The sequence below is a fragment of the Denticeps clupeoides genome, chromosome 2, assembly GCF_900700375.1.
Source record: "Denticeps clupeoides chromosome 2, fDenClu1.1, whole genome shotgun sequence".
Lineage (NCBI taxonomy): Eukaryota > Metazoa > Chordata > Actinopteri > Clupeiformes > Denticipitidae > Denticeps > Denticeps clupeoides.
In genome coordinates, this window is record NC_041708.1 from 28,055,921 (window position 1) to 28,071,693 (window position 15,773).

The 15,773-nt window shown below is 44.6% G+C and overlaps 2 protein-coding genes across 2 annotated transcripts; one reads left to right on the forward strand and one right to left on the reverse strand.

Annotated features, from left to right (window-relative positions):
* The first annotated feature begins 871 nt into the window (after positions 1-871).
* crygn2 (crystallin, gamma N2) lies at positions 872-2,469 on the forward strand. The gene is made up of 4 exons (XM_028970025.1): positions 872-925; positions 1,539-1,787; positions 1,886-2,031; positions 2,199-2,469. Exons 1-4 carry the CDS (start codon positions 905-907, stop codon positions 2,332-2,334), a joined length of 552 nt encoding a protein of 183 aa, XP_028825858.1. The 5' UTR covers positions 872-904; the 3' UTR covers positions 2,335-2,469.
* Positions 2,470-2,887: 418 nt separating this feature from the next.
* nub1 (negative regulator of ubiquitin-like proteins 1) lies at positions 2,888-8,813 on the reverse strand. The gene is made up of 14 exons (XM_028968126.1): positions 8,543-8,813; positions 8,303-8,470; positions 8,159-8,220; positions 7,972-8,036; positions 7,715-7,882; positions 7,527-7,615; positions 7,331-7,437; positions 7,046-7,232; positions 6,798-6,905; positions 6,574-6,726; positions 6,044-6,190; positions 4,359-4,448; positions 4,106-4,286; positions 2,888-3,521 (listed from the first exon to the last, which is right to left on the reverse strand). Exons 1-14 carry the CDS (start codon positions 8,657-8,659, stop codon positions 3,367-3,369), a joined length of 1,797 nt encoding a protein of 598 aa, XP_028823959.1. The 5' UTR covers positions 8,660-8,813; the 3' UTR covers positions 2,888-3,366.
* Positions 8,814-15,773: the final 6,960 nt, after the last annotated feature.

Consider the following 15,773-nt stretch of genomic DNA (forward strand, 5'->3'; position numbering starts at 1 on the left):
AACCTCAGCTCCAGTCCACACTCTCGTTACCTTGCTCAAAACGTCACTTTCTCTGGCTGCGTAGCATATCTTTGCCTTTTTGACTGACCTTGTGAAGGGTCAGCGATGGCAGCGCAATTCCTGAACCTGCATCGATTTTAATATTTGTGTTACTCTTAAAACAGCAGATACAAAGTCACAACTTCATTCCAAATTTATGTATTTATGCAAAAATTAAATATTGGCAACAATAAAATGTTTTAATTGTTTTAATTTCGGAACAATTGACTTGCACGTGTAAGAGATTTGGTCCGGGTTTAGAAACTTGTTTGCAAGAACAAGTGAATTTTTTTTCTATCTTGCCATATAATTTAACCATCTTATAATTTTTTTTTTTCATTTTTCTGTAGAATTATTGATTTCTAATATACTTGTGATCACACTGTGGTAGTCAATCAGAAAGAACACAATCACAGAGATGGAGAGCAGGCCGCTGAAAGATGAGCAGAGTATCTCTCCCTCTCCTATCAACACTTTGCATTGCACCTGGTTGCTATGGCAACTCAGGATCACCCACACTTCAACCCCCCCCCATGCCAGTGCTCTCTTTCCCGAGCCACTCGCCCATCCCATACATTCAGTGTGCTCTAAAGAGAAGGATAATGGCTCCGCAAAACCTGGGCCAAGCAAAATCCATTGTCTACCTGCATTTCCCCCTCCAGCCAAAACCCAGAATCAGCACTGCCAAGAGTGAAGAGAAAGTGTCAACCAAGCAGAAGCTGTAAGCCCCTCATTGTGTGGCCATTGTTGGGCAAACCTCGCGATACCGTCGCACACTCGCCGTGACATATATATTGGGCTGTCCAACTTTTTCAGTGTCACACTTTCTTAATTGTGGGTCAGGTTGGACAGCATCCAGTGGAAAATGTCGCAGTATTCTGGAAAGGTAAGAGTCAATCTGGCCAGCACACAGAGGATGCTGTGATAGGGTGCATGTCATTCCCTGATGAGGGGGCCGGGTCTTGTTTTGTGATTAAAAGCAGTGTGAGGGGTGTGCACTGTTTTGTGGACCAGTTTGAAGGACAGTTTCTTTGTAGTGGGAACGGAATGGACCTGGAACCATGTCCTGGTCTTCTATACTACAGCAGCCTAATCTATTGACAGTTATATATGTGTGATTTGGTCTGTGTTTTATATATATATATATATATATATATTATTAGTTTAATATACATATATTAATTTTAAAGCACATGCTGGAATCTATGTAATTTAAGATGATAAAGGAACATTTTAGTTGGTGCTAATGAGGAAACGGAAGTCCAGCTTGACAGTCAGTGTCCCCAAAAATCTCTTCATGAATTTATAATGCATTAGATAAGGATATATCGTGCTGGACTGTCCATCTTCCGACCTTTGAGAAGCATGCCACTCAATAAATATCACACAGCCCAGACCCCTATCAAGGAAAATGATAGTCAGTCCCTCCATTGTCAGCTCTGACCTATTACACACTGCACTCTTCAATCTCCCTCGGCGTGTGTGTCTGTTTTCTGCAGATTGTGTTTTATGAGGGCAGATGCTTCACCGGAAGGAAGCTGGAGGTGTACGGCGACTGCGATAATTTCCAGGACCGTGGCTTCATGAACCGCGTCAACTCCATCCGCGTGGAGAGCGGGGCCTGGATCTGCTACGACCACCCAGACTTCAAGGGCCAGCAGTACATCCTGGAGCGCGGCGAGTACCCCGAGTACCAGCGCTGGAACGCTCACAACGACCACATGGGTTCTTGCAAGCCAATCAGGATGGTACGTAGTGGTAGACCACCCCTCAGAGGCTGGAGAGCCAGATGAAACCGGTCCGTGGTCAGTGTTGTGACGTGCGTTGTGTCTCGTGTGAAACGCAGCATGGCGAGCACTACAGAGTTGAGCTGTACGAGGGATGTAACTACTCCGGCCACTGTATGGAGCTGTGCGATGACTGCCCCTTCCTCCAGAGCCGCGGCTTCAGCAAGAACTGCATCAACTCTGTCAGGGTCTATGGTGATGGCGCGTAAGTACACCCCTGCCCGCAGTCCTCCGCGATCTGGTTGGGTGTGGTTGTTAGTTACTGCATGTTTTTGTATTAAATGACTCCAGAGGTATCTAATAATTCCATATATTCAACAACTGTAAGACTGGATTTCCTGCCCTCACGCTCCCTTTGTTTTCCCCCTGAAGCTGGGTGATGTACGAGGAGCCAAACTACCGTGGCCGCATGTACATCGTGGAGAGAGGATGCTACTGCAGTCACAACGAGTGGCAGGCCCAGAACCCCAACATCCAGTCCATCCGCAGGGTCGTCAACTACTTTTAAACCCCCACCTCACCCTGCCCCACCCCAGCCACTACATCCAGCGTCCAGCCACAGACTGTGACTTCTCCCAGCTCTCTCTTTCAGAAAATGTAAAATAAACGAGCCGAACTCTGACAAAGACAGTATTTTATCAAACGCTGGAGTGTCTGTGTCTGTCAATCTGAACGTTTGGGTTGTGTGTGGGTTTTTTTTTTTTTTTTTCCCCTGTGGTGTCAGGGTACAAAGTATCACACGTCATTACATTATTTAAAATGGTAGCCAATAAATCAAGTGCTCCCATAACAAATCTCATCACATGTTGTATATTTCAGTTCCAACAGCAAGTACAAGCTACTGTACATTAACAAGCACAACAGATGCTTAAGATACAAGTACGTTAATATGAGATTTAATACAGTACAATGCAGCAAATTGATGTAAACTGCTTTAAAAGGAAATGCTAAAAGGCATATGCAAATCTTGTTATTTCTTATGTATTAAATGCAGAACTTCAAACCCAATTTGCCCAATACAGTTTTCCAAACTACTAAAATAGAATCACTCAACCACAACAAACAAGGAAAACCAGTTTAATTTAGCCATTTGGTCATTAGTGCATAAACCACTTTACAGTGAATTAATTAGCAGACAGTTAATACCAAAACACACTGCATTGCTTTACTAATGAAATATAAATATCTTTAATCAGATTTTTATTTATTTATTAATTACATTTTTTTGGGTGAACTGTCAGTAGCATAAAAAAAAAAAAAGAGAATGCCTGCATTATCATAGAAGAACAAAAAAGAGAGATGGTGGCTAAAAACAATATTACCATCCGAAGATCATTAAAATTAGATCGTCTACTATAAAATAGGGAACGAAACATACCTGGATAATTTTTTACTTTAAATTATGGCTACTCTTCCTTTCTCCCCCTATTTTATTTTTAGCAGCTTCACGTAAATAATCAATGAATGGGCTGAAATGCTTTTTTTTTTGTTAAACCCTTAAACACATTTGATTTTGAGTGCAAGATCTTACAAAGACAGCTCAGCTTGATTGTGCATGGGTCTTCTCCAGAAAGGACTTAATCTGAGCAATGAGGTCGCTTTCCTCCTCGAGTGTAAGGTCCAGGTAGTCTTCCTCATGCTGGGGGATGTCCTGCAGGACCTCATCAACAAGATCTGCATCCGAACTCCCAGATGCTACAAAAATATTCAGAGCCATTATAATAAAAAATGCAATCCAATAATTTAATCCAATAAATACATACTATTGCTATGTATAGTAAATAGTAGATACGATCACATACAAGTAGTGTCCAAGTTAGCACCATCTTCTGGATGATCTACTCACTACAGGGATATTCAAGGTTGTGAACCCTATACTTTTGTTTAAACAGCTTCTGTATGTAAGGAAGTAAGTTTTGTAGGTTTTGTGACTATTAATGATCTATTATGCGCATGTCACTGCCAGAGGACACATGCTGTGCTGCAGTGTATCACAATGACAATCACTTCACTTTCACTGATACAGTTCCAACATATGTGAGGAGCCACCTTCAGTGACGAGCACATGATCCACTGCTGTGTTATACCTGCCTGAGTATTTTTCAATCAATTTCCAGTCCACCTTTCTGTCTGTCTGTCTGACTGACTCGCTATCATCAATTAATCGTGATGCAAGCTCAGAAGCTTCCAGTAGATATGCCTGAACATAACAAAATTGAAATGTTGTAATTATTCCTGACTTGTTTACTATAAATCTAAGTTCTGGATGTACCAGTCACCTGTGGACTCAGAGGAGGTGCTGGGCTCTTCAGACATTGATGACGGGGGTGAAGGCGATAACAGATCTGTTGGCAGAGTACCCTGGTTGTCCAACAGCAGTTGAGTGGCCAGGGTCACCTCCCAGTCAGACAACCTTAGTGCAGCCTCCACCATCTCTCTGTTAAATCCAAGGTAGGCCATCTGCAGAGAAGGTCGTGTATTAAAGCAATTCAAAACCACACTGACAGGACAACATCTCATTAGCATATTTACCTGATCAATCTTGTCCTGCATGCTTAGTTCAAGCTGACTCCCAGCAGCGTTACTTGGTGCATCTACTAGATTATCAAAATCGAGCAGTATCTAGGACAGGGGAAAATGGCTCTGGTCAATGCAAAACAGAACTTATCCATCTAAACATACCTTGTTGATCAGCATTTCAGCTGGTGTTAATGAATCAGCACTGTTCAAAATTGTTCATATCCTTACATTAAGCCTGATTTAAATGTTACTATTCAACCTCTTGCCATCATGTAAAATATGCGTGGCAACGAAGGACATCCCCACTTCATGTAAACAGTTTCCTTTAGGACCTTTTGTCAATCTTCTCTCTGCTTATTGGCAGATGTGCCGCTGCGGGAACAACAAAAGTAAATACAGGAAGTAGATCTTCTGTCGTGAGCTGCTACACGATCGTGTGAAATGCAGTCATCAGACCAAATGTGAGGCACTGTACTACCTTTCTCCGTGATTCATAATATATATTAAAATAAATTACTAGACTGAAATTTACTCATAATTCACTGTTCTCACCAGGCGGACCGCACCAGAGTTCAATACTTGATTCGTATCAAGACCACCTCTTTTCGGGGGTCTCGGTGCGGAGTGCGATTACAATGTTCACACCAGACCAAACGAACAACACCAAGGTGGAAACAAACTTGAGTTTGATTCGAACGGACTAAAAGCCTGGAGGTGTGAAAGCACCGTAAAGCGTTCCTGATTTATTTCCAAAAAATAAAAAAAATAACTAAAAATCTATTCTCGGATACTAACTGACACGAAAATGTAGCATCAATTCCAATATCATAGCAATAGCACTGGTATCCAGTTTTGCATCTGCTGGTTCACGGAAATCTCTGGCATACTACAGCAATTTTCACCAGGCATTGCTGCAGACAGCCCTTCACCCGACTACCTGGAGGACCAACTATTTACATGAGAGACGCACTTTAAACATGGCAGCGGCTGTTAAAAAGCTAGAGCACCGTCTGGAAGTATTTCAGATATCAACCAGATGAGCGAAGGAAAGCTAAAGATGTGGAGTCAATTTGCAAGAAGTTCAGGACAGGTTTAGCACAGCATTTGTAAGATCATCACTGCAAATTATTCTAGAGGGGAATAAGCTGCTGTTCAAACAAAATAAAATATTTTAATTGCCACTGTTCATTATGAGAGTGTCTGTCTCTTCGCTTCTCTTTCCGCGTCTTACAACTATGTAATTGCACAGCGCGCATATGTTTTTCACTTCTGCGACATGAGAAGCAAGAAGTGCCTTTTTGTTAGGCTCGAAAAATAGTAAATAAATTTCTTTAATTTATTCATTTTTTTTATATATTCATTCATTTATTCTTTTTTTTTTGCTATTTATCAACATATTTCTTCATTCATTTTTTATGTAGTATAAAGAAATCATTGAAAAGTTTGTGTTTGTTTGTTTTTTCTCCCCCTGCAGTATTGAGTGTAATACTTAGTATCGGTATTGAGTTTGATGATGATTGTAAAATGATCGCGATGATCCTGGTACAGAGTCTACATTTATTGATGATGAAGATACTGGGAGGATGATAATGCTCTTATGAAATGATAAGCTTTTGGGAAAAAAAAAAAAATGCTTTGCCATATTACCATGAAAAATGATTAGTCCAATATTTCTATGTTCCTCAAGAGAAACTCACCTCATAGGCTCTGTCCACATCACCGCCGGCCTTCTTCAGGGCCTGACTTGCCTTGTCCTTGCTAAAGCCCAGCTCCACTAGGGTGTTGATGCCTTCTATGCGGCGCCGCCTTTTCCTCTGCTCCCTTTTCTTCAAATCTTCTTTCTCCTGTAAGACAAGCCCACATGACACCAATTTAAGTCAAGTCAACTGGATTTAAAAAGCACATTTAAAAACAGAAGTTTGACCAAAAAACAGTCACATAAAATTTGTTTTTTTTACGATTTTGGTGGATGGCTGGTGGATGATGCGGTGAATATGGAGCTGCATTATTACCCTGCTAAATACACTACTATACATCTGCGTGCACACTGCTAAATACCCACAGCATTGCAATTGCCCTAAATACCCTTTTTCTGTGTATAAGTGAAGTGATTGACATTGTGAAGCACAGCACACGGTGACACAACAAAATGTGTCCTATGCTTTTAGCCCATCGCCCTTTGTGAGCAGTGGGCAGCCATGTTTGCTAATTGCTAATATAGTGGTACCTCTTTCCTCTGGGAGATATGCCGGACCGCTGCTTCCACGTCTCCATGGCAGGTCCTCAAACCAAGACGGGCGTCCTGTTCACTGTAGCCAAGTGCCATGACCTGGGTCATTTTCTCCTGGTCCACACACAGACGCTGATACAGGTCCTCAACCTAATGATTAAAAGAAATAACCTATAAGAATACTGTGTGCTACGTGAGTGAGCACTTTTTGCTCGACTTACTTTTGTTAATTTTCTTTTTGCTTCATCTGCATGGCCTTCCAAGTAAGCTTGTAGACTCTGCAGAAGATATAGCCTCAGGAACAGCACTTCTTCCCCACCAGCACTTCCCTATCAGAAAAAAAACACAGTTTCAGACTCCCTGAAATCAAAATGTGTTCACTTCTCCACTGACAGACTGAAGAAACAGAAAAATGAAATGTGTGAAGCGTAATGTTAAATGTAAGATATAAAAAAATTAAGTAAAACACCTTGATCTTCATTAATCGCTCCTGCTGCTCTCCATAGCACCTCTGAAAGCATTTCTCTGCCTTGCACAGCCTCTGCTTGCTGTCCTGCAGGTAGGAGAGGGCTTCCAGAGCGCGATAGCACCACACGATGTCCAGCTGGAGCACCGCATAGTTATCCACAGTGTTCAGCAGCGTGGACCCACACTTACTACATACAAACACAGCACGCACAACGTCCAGTTTGCACGACGGGATACCAAAAAATTCGACCAATCAGCGGCCTCTTAAGAAGCAACTAATTTTTACCCAAACTGCTCATCAGCTTGAAGTAGGTGAGACAGCGCAGCATCATAATCCTTTCGCTTCATCAGAGCTCGGCCCTTCTCATGGAAGCCCATAGCCAGCATAAGGGCCTGAATATGGCAAGAGAGACATTCATCTCGATATTTCGCTTTACATTTTCATACCCAATAAATTTCACTGCAGGGGTGACTTTTTATACCTTTTTCTCACCGTCAGGAATCTCGAGCGGATTTCCTTTCTGATCTGCAATTTCCAGAAATGGAGTGGTTGTTGGATCTTCACTTCCATCTTAAATGAGCAGATTGAAATTCAGACATGAATATAAAACCAAAAACAAGCATGAATATAAAACCAAAGCCAATAAGAGCCTGTGCTGTTATTCATTACCTCTTTCGGAGAGGATCTGAAAGCCCTTCTGAGTTCTCTGAAGACTTTCCTCGTCCATGCGGGCCTTTTTCTCGACCTCTGCCACATCCCTCCTCTCTTCCGGCTCTGACTCTTTTACCACCATCAGTTTACTGTTGTGCTTCACATTCTGCTCGTCGAGCCTCTTATCTGGACAGAAACACACGGCAAAATATTGCGTCCTGCTGCATGTACATGTATAGAAGACAAGTCTGGGGACCTGCTGCAGAACAACCTACCAGATATCAGTGTCTTTCCATTGAAGATCAGCTTAATGTGCTTCACACCACATTTCTCACAAATCCTTAAAAAACAAAACAAAACTTTGTAAGAGCGCGCGCGCACACACACACACACACACACACACACACACACACACACACACACACACAAATAGAGCAAAGACTTGGTATTTAATCAGCTCACATGTCCTTCAGGTTTTGGGTGGTGACATCCAGTTTGGTTGCCAAGTTCCTTTTCCTAGAGCCCTGGAATGTGAGCAGTAGCTTTCAGACACATCATATGAACGCTGTCGAGGATCGGAGCGCATTAATGAATGAACCTGCCAACCTTGGTCAGTTTAGCGGGCAGGAAGACGTCCAACGTGGCCACCTGCGTCTCGCTGAACATCTTGTTGCCCTTCCCCTTACTGACAGCCTGCGACCTGACGTTCTCCAGCGCGGTCTCCACGTCCACCAGGGGCAGGCCGACGACGGCGGCGTACTTCTCTGCGAGCTCCTAGGAAAGCGTCCCGTCAGGTTGTGCTGCGAAGCCAGCAATGACAGGGACGGAAAGGGACAGACTACTTACTTTCATGTGCTGCCGTCCGGCCCCGCTGTCCCCCGTCGTGTACGGGGAACTCCACAGGGCGATGCCGTCGCTCCTCAGCAGCTCTACGAGCTTCGCCTGTATGTGCTGCTGCTCCATCCCGCGCTGCGTCTGACGAGGGCGTTTCGGGGTGCGGAGGTCCGTCGGACGAGAGACGATGAAAGCCACCCCGGGATTTTGCGTCACATGCCTCGCTGGGGTTGTTGTTGTTGTCGTCTTTTTTGCTCAGCACTTCCTGTATGACGGAGCAAATCTCGGCACTTCATATCATCCGTCTGCAGAGTGCCGCCCCCTACCGACACGGAGTCGACAGTGAGCAGTGTCCGGTGTTCTGTCGGATTCTCCTGCCCTGTCAGAATTTCCTGCCGCAGCATATTTTTATAGCGACTGTTCCTGCTAGCTGTACAAATGCGATGTGCAACTTGTTTATATAGTAATTATACTGTTATACCATAAACCACAAGCTCAGAAACACCCATCAGATTGTCCTACCGTCAGTGTTTTATCTGTTTGAATATCAATTATGACACTTTATTGTCCAAAAACCACAGGTATGTTCTGATAGCTAGTATTTGGTGCTGCACTTACCGTGTTTTCCTTTACGTACTCCAACTACACTTTGAAAACCGTGCTATGGCAGCAATTTATAGGCGTGCGCATGCGCAGTTGCCTTTGGTAGGACCTTCCGAGTAGGATGAAATGATAGAATACCTGTCACACACACACACATACTTCACTCAATTCACCCAATGCAGGAAACCACCAAACCCAGAGGAAACCTGCGCCAACCCGGGGAGAGCATGCTAGATTTAACTCACAGCATTGGAGGTGTGAGGCTTTAATTGTGCTGCATTAATGATGATACAAAAAACAATGGGACGTTCCTTAAATTTGATTAAAATGAAAACTAAAAGACTTTCCAATCACATGAGCAAGTATTTTATGCACAACTGAATATAGTTAACATAACAAAAAAAATATAAATGAAGAAATAAATTGCATGTATGATGCAGACTGCACTGTATAATAGGGCTGTCGATCCGACAAGTTCACCTTTTCTAGCACTTTATTTGCTTATATCTGCCTCGATAATTAAAACACATCATCTGACGACAGTGGCCGAGAATTGCATATCAAATTAACATTTAATAAAACAAATTTACAACATGCATAAACACTTTAACCAGTCACCGAAACAAATGTACAAGCAGCAGATCATGTGGAAAATTTGGTACTATAGACTGGAAGGTTGTGTTTGCTGTCCGATCATTACCGCACAATGCAATGGTTACGTACCATTATTATTACTATTACTATTTAATAGGCTTGCCTGCTAGGCAGGTAAATTCATGTGGGCTTGTTTCTTTTTCATATTAAGACACATTAATATCAATTTTAATAGTGGAATGTTTATCACTTGCCTAAGCTGCCTATGTCATGGGCCAGCCTTGCTAAATACATTCAGATCGTACAGACATGGATGTCGCCCTTGTCCTTTAGCATGCGACTAGATTAATTTTGGGTTGTTAATAATGGTTTCAGATTTGTGCCAATTTTTTAAATAAAAAAACTGTCGTATATAAAATGAAAATACGATGTTAAAATGTAAAATAAGAGGTTGGAATTTGTGGCAACATACGTTTTTGCGTTCTCCAGTAACTGGTAAGCAGGGCGGGCCAAGCATGGGCCTTGGTCCGCCTCCAGAGGGGCGGAGCACCAGAGCCCCCTGGATGGCATGAGGATCCAGCTGGGACAGGCAGAAAGAGGGCCTGCTGCATGTCAACAGAGGGGCTGCATGTCAACAGAATGCAACAACTGGGAGTGCAATAAGCGGTTGACGGAGGGTCCGGGACCGCCTCCCTGCGTGGGGTAGAGAGGGACGCAAGAAGCGTCAAAGGGGACATACAGAGGCAGGGCCCGCACTGACCTGGAAGTGTCACTTTTGCATTTGTACTGCCACATGGTATGACATTCTCAGCAAGATCCAGTATGTCAGTAAACTGATGCAGTCACCCTCCATGCAGTTTGATGTGGCAGTTGTCTTGCTTAGGGACACAATGGTAGTAAGTGGGATTTGAACCTGGGTCTTCTGGTTCATAGGTGAGTGTGTTACCCACTAGGCTACTACCACCCTTCATAAAAGATGCACTGTGCAAATTTTTTGCTCTGCTACAACGGTTGCTGCTTTTTTTAAAGATGAAACTGATTAAAACTCACTTAAGAGCTTCTATGATGCAAGAAGTCTCAGTGGACTTGCCATTATAAGCATAAACCATGTGGTCTTATCCTGGAACACAGCAGTGTCAGTAGAAGATGAATCGTTTTTTTTTTTGTTTTTTTTTAATCCAGGTGACAGCGGCTACCCCTGGCTCCTCAGCTCCTTTTCAAAATATAGATAATTTTTTTGCCCTTCGTGTCTGTTTGCCGTCTGGTCATTGTTTAGTGATGTTTCCCCTGTCGTGTGACCATATATTAAACCCCTGTCTAGTGACGTCTTGCTTCTGCATCCTTCTTGCTCACCATCGTTCCAGATCTACTGGCCTGACATGTCAAACCAGCGTGACACACACGTGTTATAACCAGATCCCTCTAGCACATTCGAGTGATGTCAAGTCAGTAAAACCTAATAAATGTGTGTGGTGTAGCCAAGCTAGCAGCAGCACAAATATCAGAAACACCCCTGAATAAAGCCCAAGAGGAATGAGCCCTAAGCCCCTATAGGGGCAGGAAGCCCACTGTATGTTAGGCCAGGCTAATTGCCTCCACCAGCCAGCATGACAAGCTCTGGGATGAGATAGGCTTACCTCTGTATGGAGGAGCCCAGGACACAAACAGCTGGTCACTCCTCCTGAAAGCTCTTGTTCTGTCTGTGCAAATTCGCAAAGCATGTACCGAACACTAGCAATGCAGCCTCCGATCTTTTCCTGAAGTAAATGGTGAAGTGGTGAAAAGCCCTCAGCTCCACAGCGCTGCAATTATAAGCAGAGTTAACAACCTTAGGAACAAATGTGGGTTAGGTAACAGCACGACCCTAACATCTCCCAGGCCAAAGTTCATACAGGAAGGGTAAACAGAACACCCATGAATCTCACTCACTCGCTTCGCTGAGTACAGCACGAGATGCAAACCTGCAACCTGCTGGTCATCTGCTCTGTAACAGAGGAAGAAACAGATTTTTAACTGATTGAACAACAAAGGTTTTAACTGATTGAAATAATGATCTTATAAGGACCATTAAACCGCTTCTGTATTTTTTTTGCCTCACCCCTTTCTTTCGAGTGTTATTCTTTAACCACACTGAAAATAATTGATATTGTGTTTTGAAGTCAAATTTAACTTCTGATTGTCTGCCTCTCTAGCCTGGTGTTTCTTTACTGCTTCCACTACTGTAGTTAAGACTTTCTGTGACTCTTTCAACACATCTGTTAACCGATGAGAATTTCAATGTTTAACATTATATCAATGGGCAAAACCATTTTGTGGGCAAATAGGACTCTCCTACCACCATGATATATTTATCGGTACGTTTAGTTTCTGACAGAGGGATCAATATATCAACTGCAAGCCTCTAATAATGACATGAAGTGACTGAATACATAAGAGGTGCCCGTGGTGTTACTCCAGCTTGTTTATGAGCCCCACAGTTAACATCTTCCTGGCACCACCTTTGTACCTCTGTGAACCACTCTGGCCAATCAAAGCTGTTCCAAAAACCAACCAATAATTTTTCAAAGCATGCTTAACAGGATAAGTACTTAACAGCCCCTGTTTGTTACCCAGTTGACTCCTCAGGTTAATCATGTTGTTGTCTCTTTCTTCAACCATCAACCGACAACGGTTGAACCGCCAACTGTTGTCTGGGGCACTTGGTGCCCCTGGTAGGGTCTCCCATGATAAATTGGTCTTAGGTAAAGGGTGAGACAAAGAACGGCTCAGAAGATCAGAAGATGGAAAAACAAAGAGTCCAAGTACCCAGCCCAGAGGGTTACTGGGGTCCATCCTGGAGCCAGGCCTGGGTTTGGGACCCGCGGGGCATGGCTGGGCCCAACCCGAACTGGATACATGGTCTCATCCAACTGTGGACCCACCACCCACAAGAGGAACATGAAGGGTCCGGTGCAATGTGGATCGGGTAGCAGACTGAGGTGGGAGCTTTGGCGATCCGATCCCCAAACAAGGAAACTGGCTATTGGGACATGGAACCCGTCAAGATGGTCTGCAATTTCCACCTCTGGCAGAGCTTTGACTGCATCCTGAGAGCAGGGGACATTGAGTCCGAATGGACCTTGTTCCGCTCTGCGATTGTTGACGCGGCTATTACTAGCTGTAGTCACAAGGTGGCTGGTGCTAGGGAGCAGTCAGGCTGAAGAAGGAGGCCTATGGGGCATGGCTAGTCTGTGGATCTCCAGAAGCAGCAGACAGGTACCGGATGGCCAAGCAGGGTGCAGAAGTGGCAGTCACCAAGGTAAAATCTCGGGTGTGGGAGGAGCTCACACTGTTTACAGTGGGGATGGGGAGCTGCTGACGTCGACTGCGGCTATAGTCAGGCGTTGGAAGGAATACTTTGAATGTGTATTCCGAGGAGGAACCAGGGCTTGGATACCTGGGTATGGACTGTCCAATCTCAGGGGCAGAAGTTGCTGAGGTAGTCAAACAGGAGTGGAGCTCCGGGGGTGGATGAGATCAGTTCTGGGTATCTCAAGGCTGTGGATGTTGTAGGGCTGTTGAGCTTGACACGTCTCTGCAACATTGCATGGACATCGGGGGCTGTTCCCGTGAAGGGGCAGACTGGGGTGTTTTTAAGAAGGGGGACCAGAGGGTGTGTTCTAACTATAGGGGGATCACACTCCTCAGCCTCCCTGGAAAGATCTACTCCAAGGTACTGGAGATGAGGGTCCGGAGAATAGTTGAATCTCAGATTGAGGAGGAGCAATGTGGTTTTCGTCCTGGCTGTGGAACTGTGGACCAGCTCTTTACCCTTGCTAGGGTCATAAAGGGGGCATGAGAGTTTGCCCAACCAATCTACATGTGTTTTTTGGATTTGGAGAAGGCTTATGACCGTGTCCCTAGGGGCACCCTATGGGGGGCACACCAGGAGTATGGGGCCCTTTGTTTAGGGCCATTCAGTCTCTTTACCAGAGGAGAGTGAACTTGGTCAGCATAGCCGACAGTAAGTTGGAAATGTTCCCAGTGAGGGTTGGAATCCGAATCTCGTCTCTGCTTTTTGCGGATGACGTGGTCCTCCTAGCTTCATCAGGCTCTGACCTTCAGCTCTTGCTGGGTAGGTTCGCAGCCAAGTGTGAAGCGGCTGAGATGAGGATCAGCACCTCCAAATCTGAGACCATGGTTCTCGACCGGAAAAGAGTGGCTTGCCAACTCCGGGTTGGGAGAGAGGCCCTGCCTCAAGTGAAGGAATTTAAGTATCTTGGGGTCTTGTTCACGAGTGAGGGAAGAAGGGAGCAGGAGATCGACATGCGGATTTGGGCAATGTCTGCAGTGATGCGGATGCTGAACTGATCTGTCATGGTGGAGAGGGAGCTGAGCCAGGAAAAAAAGCCCTTGATTTACCGGTAATCCTCATTTTTGGTCATGAGCTTTGGGCAATGACCGAAAGAACGAGATCATGGATACAAGTGGCCGAAATGAGTTTCATCCGCAGGGTGGCCGGGCGCAGCCTTAGAGATAGGGTGCAGAGTAGAACCGCTGCTCCTCCTCATCGAAAGAAGCAAGCTGAGGTGGTTCAGGTATCTGGTCAGGATGCCTCCTGGATTTTGGTGTTTCGAGCATGTCCTCCTGGCAGGAGGCCCCGGGTCGACCCAAGTCACGCTGGAGAAATTATATCTCCAATCTCGTCTGGGAACGCCTTGGGGTCCTGCCGGAGGAGCTGGTGGATGTGGCTGGAGAGAGGATTGTCTGGGATTCCCTACTTAGAATGCTGCCCCTGCGACCCGGACCCGGATTAGCGGAGGAAGATGTTGTGCTTTGAACAGGACATCATCCTCAACCACCATGCACTGACTGTACTGGTTCACGCAGTGATCCCTCTCTCTGGTCTACCCTCTGTCCGGTGTTTCTTTCCAACACATCTACGGTATGGCAGGCCCCCACCCACAACCGCCCTAGATTGCTACTCTATTTGCCTTATGTCCCAGGAGCCTTGACAGTGCATCAGCGTTAGTGTGAGATTTCCCTGGCCTGTGACGGATCTTGTATTGAAAGGTAGTCAACTGCTACAACCATCGTGCTAACTATCCCTCTGTACCTTCAAAATTATGTAGCCATCAAAGTGAGTCTGTAAGAAGCAAGAACTATTTTCCTAGGAGGAATTGCTTAAAGTACTTTGTAAACACTACTGATCTTAAAAGTTCCTTCTTATTGGTAGCATACTCTTGTTTACTCGAGGCTCTATTTGCATAATCCACTACTCTTTCCAAACGCTCTACCTCTTGTGACAAGACAGCACTGATGTCTACATCACTCGCATTGGTATCCAGAATGAATATTTTCTGTGGGTCCGGATATGCCAAGATGGGAACGGAGATAAGGCAAATTTTTAGGCCTTCTGACAGTTCTCATCCCACTGAAACTGTCTGCTTATGAAGCAGCTTGGCCCAGTCTGCAAAACCTTTCACAAAACCTCGATAAAATGATGCCAACCCACAAAATTCTGCATCACCCCTGTTGCAGAAATCTCATGTCTCACATAATGAACTTATGTGGAAAAATTGCACTTGGAGGGTTTAACTTTAAGGTCATGTTTAATGTGTTCTGCCACCTCTTCTTGCAAATGAAGAGGTATTCCACAAAGGGCCATTGTAATGGGCTTCGCATGTCCTATAACTATCAGATGGTGGATTAGGTGTGTCCAACCCAGATCAGCTCTTGAATAGATTGTAATTGCACTGTTGTGAGTCCTCTAGCCTCCAATCCCAATTGTGTCAACAACAACCTAGAGGTCCATGGCTGCCCTACAACTGTGTCCTCCCGAACGTCAGGGTCCTGCCACTACATCCGTGTACAAGGTACCTACAGTCATTTCCTTCCGCAGTGTCAATGCCTCCCAAGTTACACTAAAAACTCTCAAATGCAAAACCCCTAGGTTCACTTCACACAAAGCTCTTGCTATAAGGATTTCTGTATCTATGTAACACTCCAACTAAACTTGCTTTTACTATAGCAAGAATTTAGAGAACCCACCACCAGATTCACCTAT

Excerpts from the sequence above, each read along its gene's own strand:
- crygn2 (XM_028970025.1), top strand. The coding sequence starts at position 905 with ATGTCGCAGTATTCTGGAAAG. Across the intron at positions 1,788-1,885 it reads CTTGCAAGCCAATCAGGATG|CATGGCGAGCACTACAGAGT; the intron begins GTACGTAGTGGT and ends TGTGAAACGCAG. Across the intron at positions 2,032-2,198 it reads AGGGTCTATGGTGATGGCGC|CTGGGTGATGTACGAGGAGC; the intron begins GTAAGTACACCC and ends TTCCCCCTGAAG.
- nub1 (XM_028968126.1), bottom strand. The coding sequence starts at position 8,659 with ATGGAGCAGCAGCACATACAGGCGAAGCTCGTAGAGCTGCTGAGGAGC. Across the intron at positions 7,616-7,714 it reads TCAGATCCTCTCCGAAAGAG|ATGGAAGTGAAGATCCAACA; the intron begins GTAATGAATAAC and ends TGCTCATTTAAG. Across the intron at positions 6,191-6,573 it reads ATATCTCCCAGAGGAAAGAG|GAGAAAGAAGATTTGAAGAA; the intron begins GTACCACTATAT and ends CTTGTCTTACAG.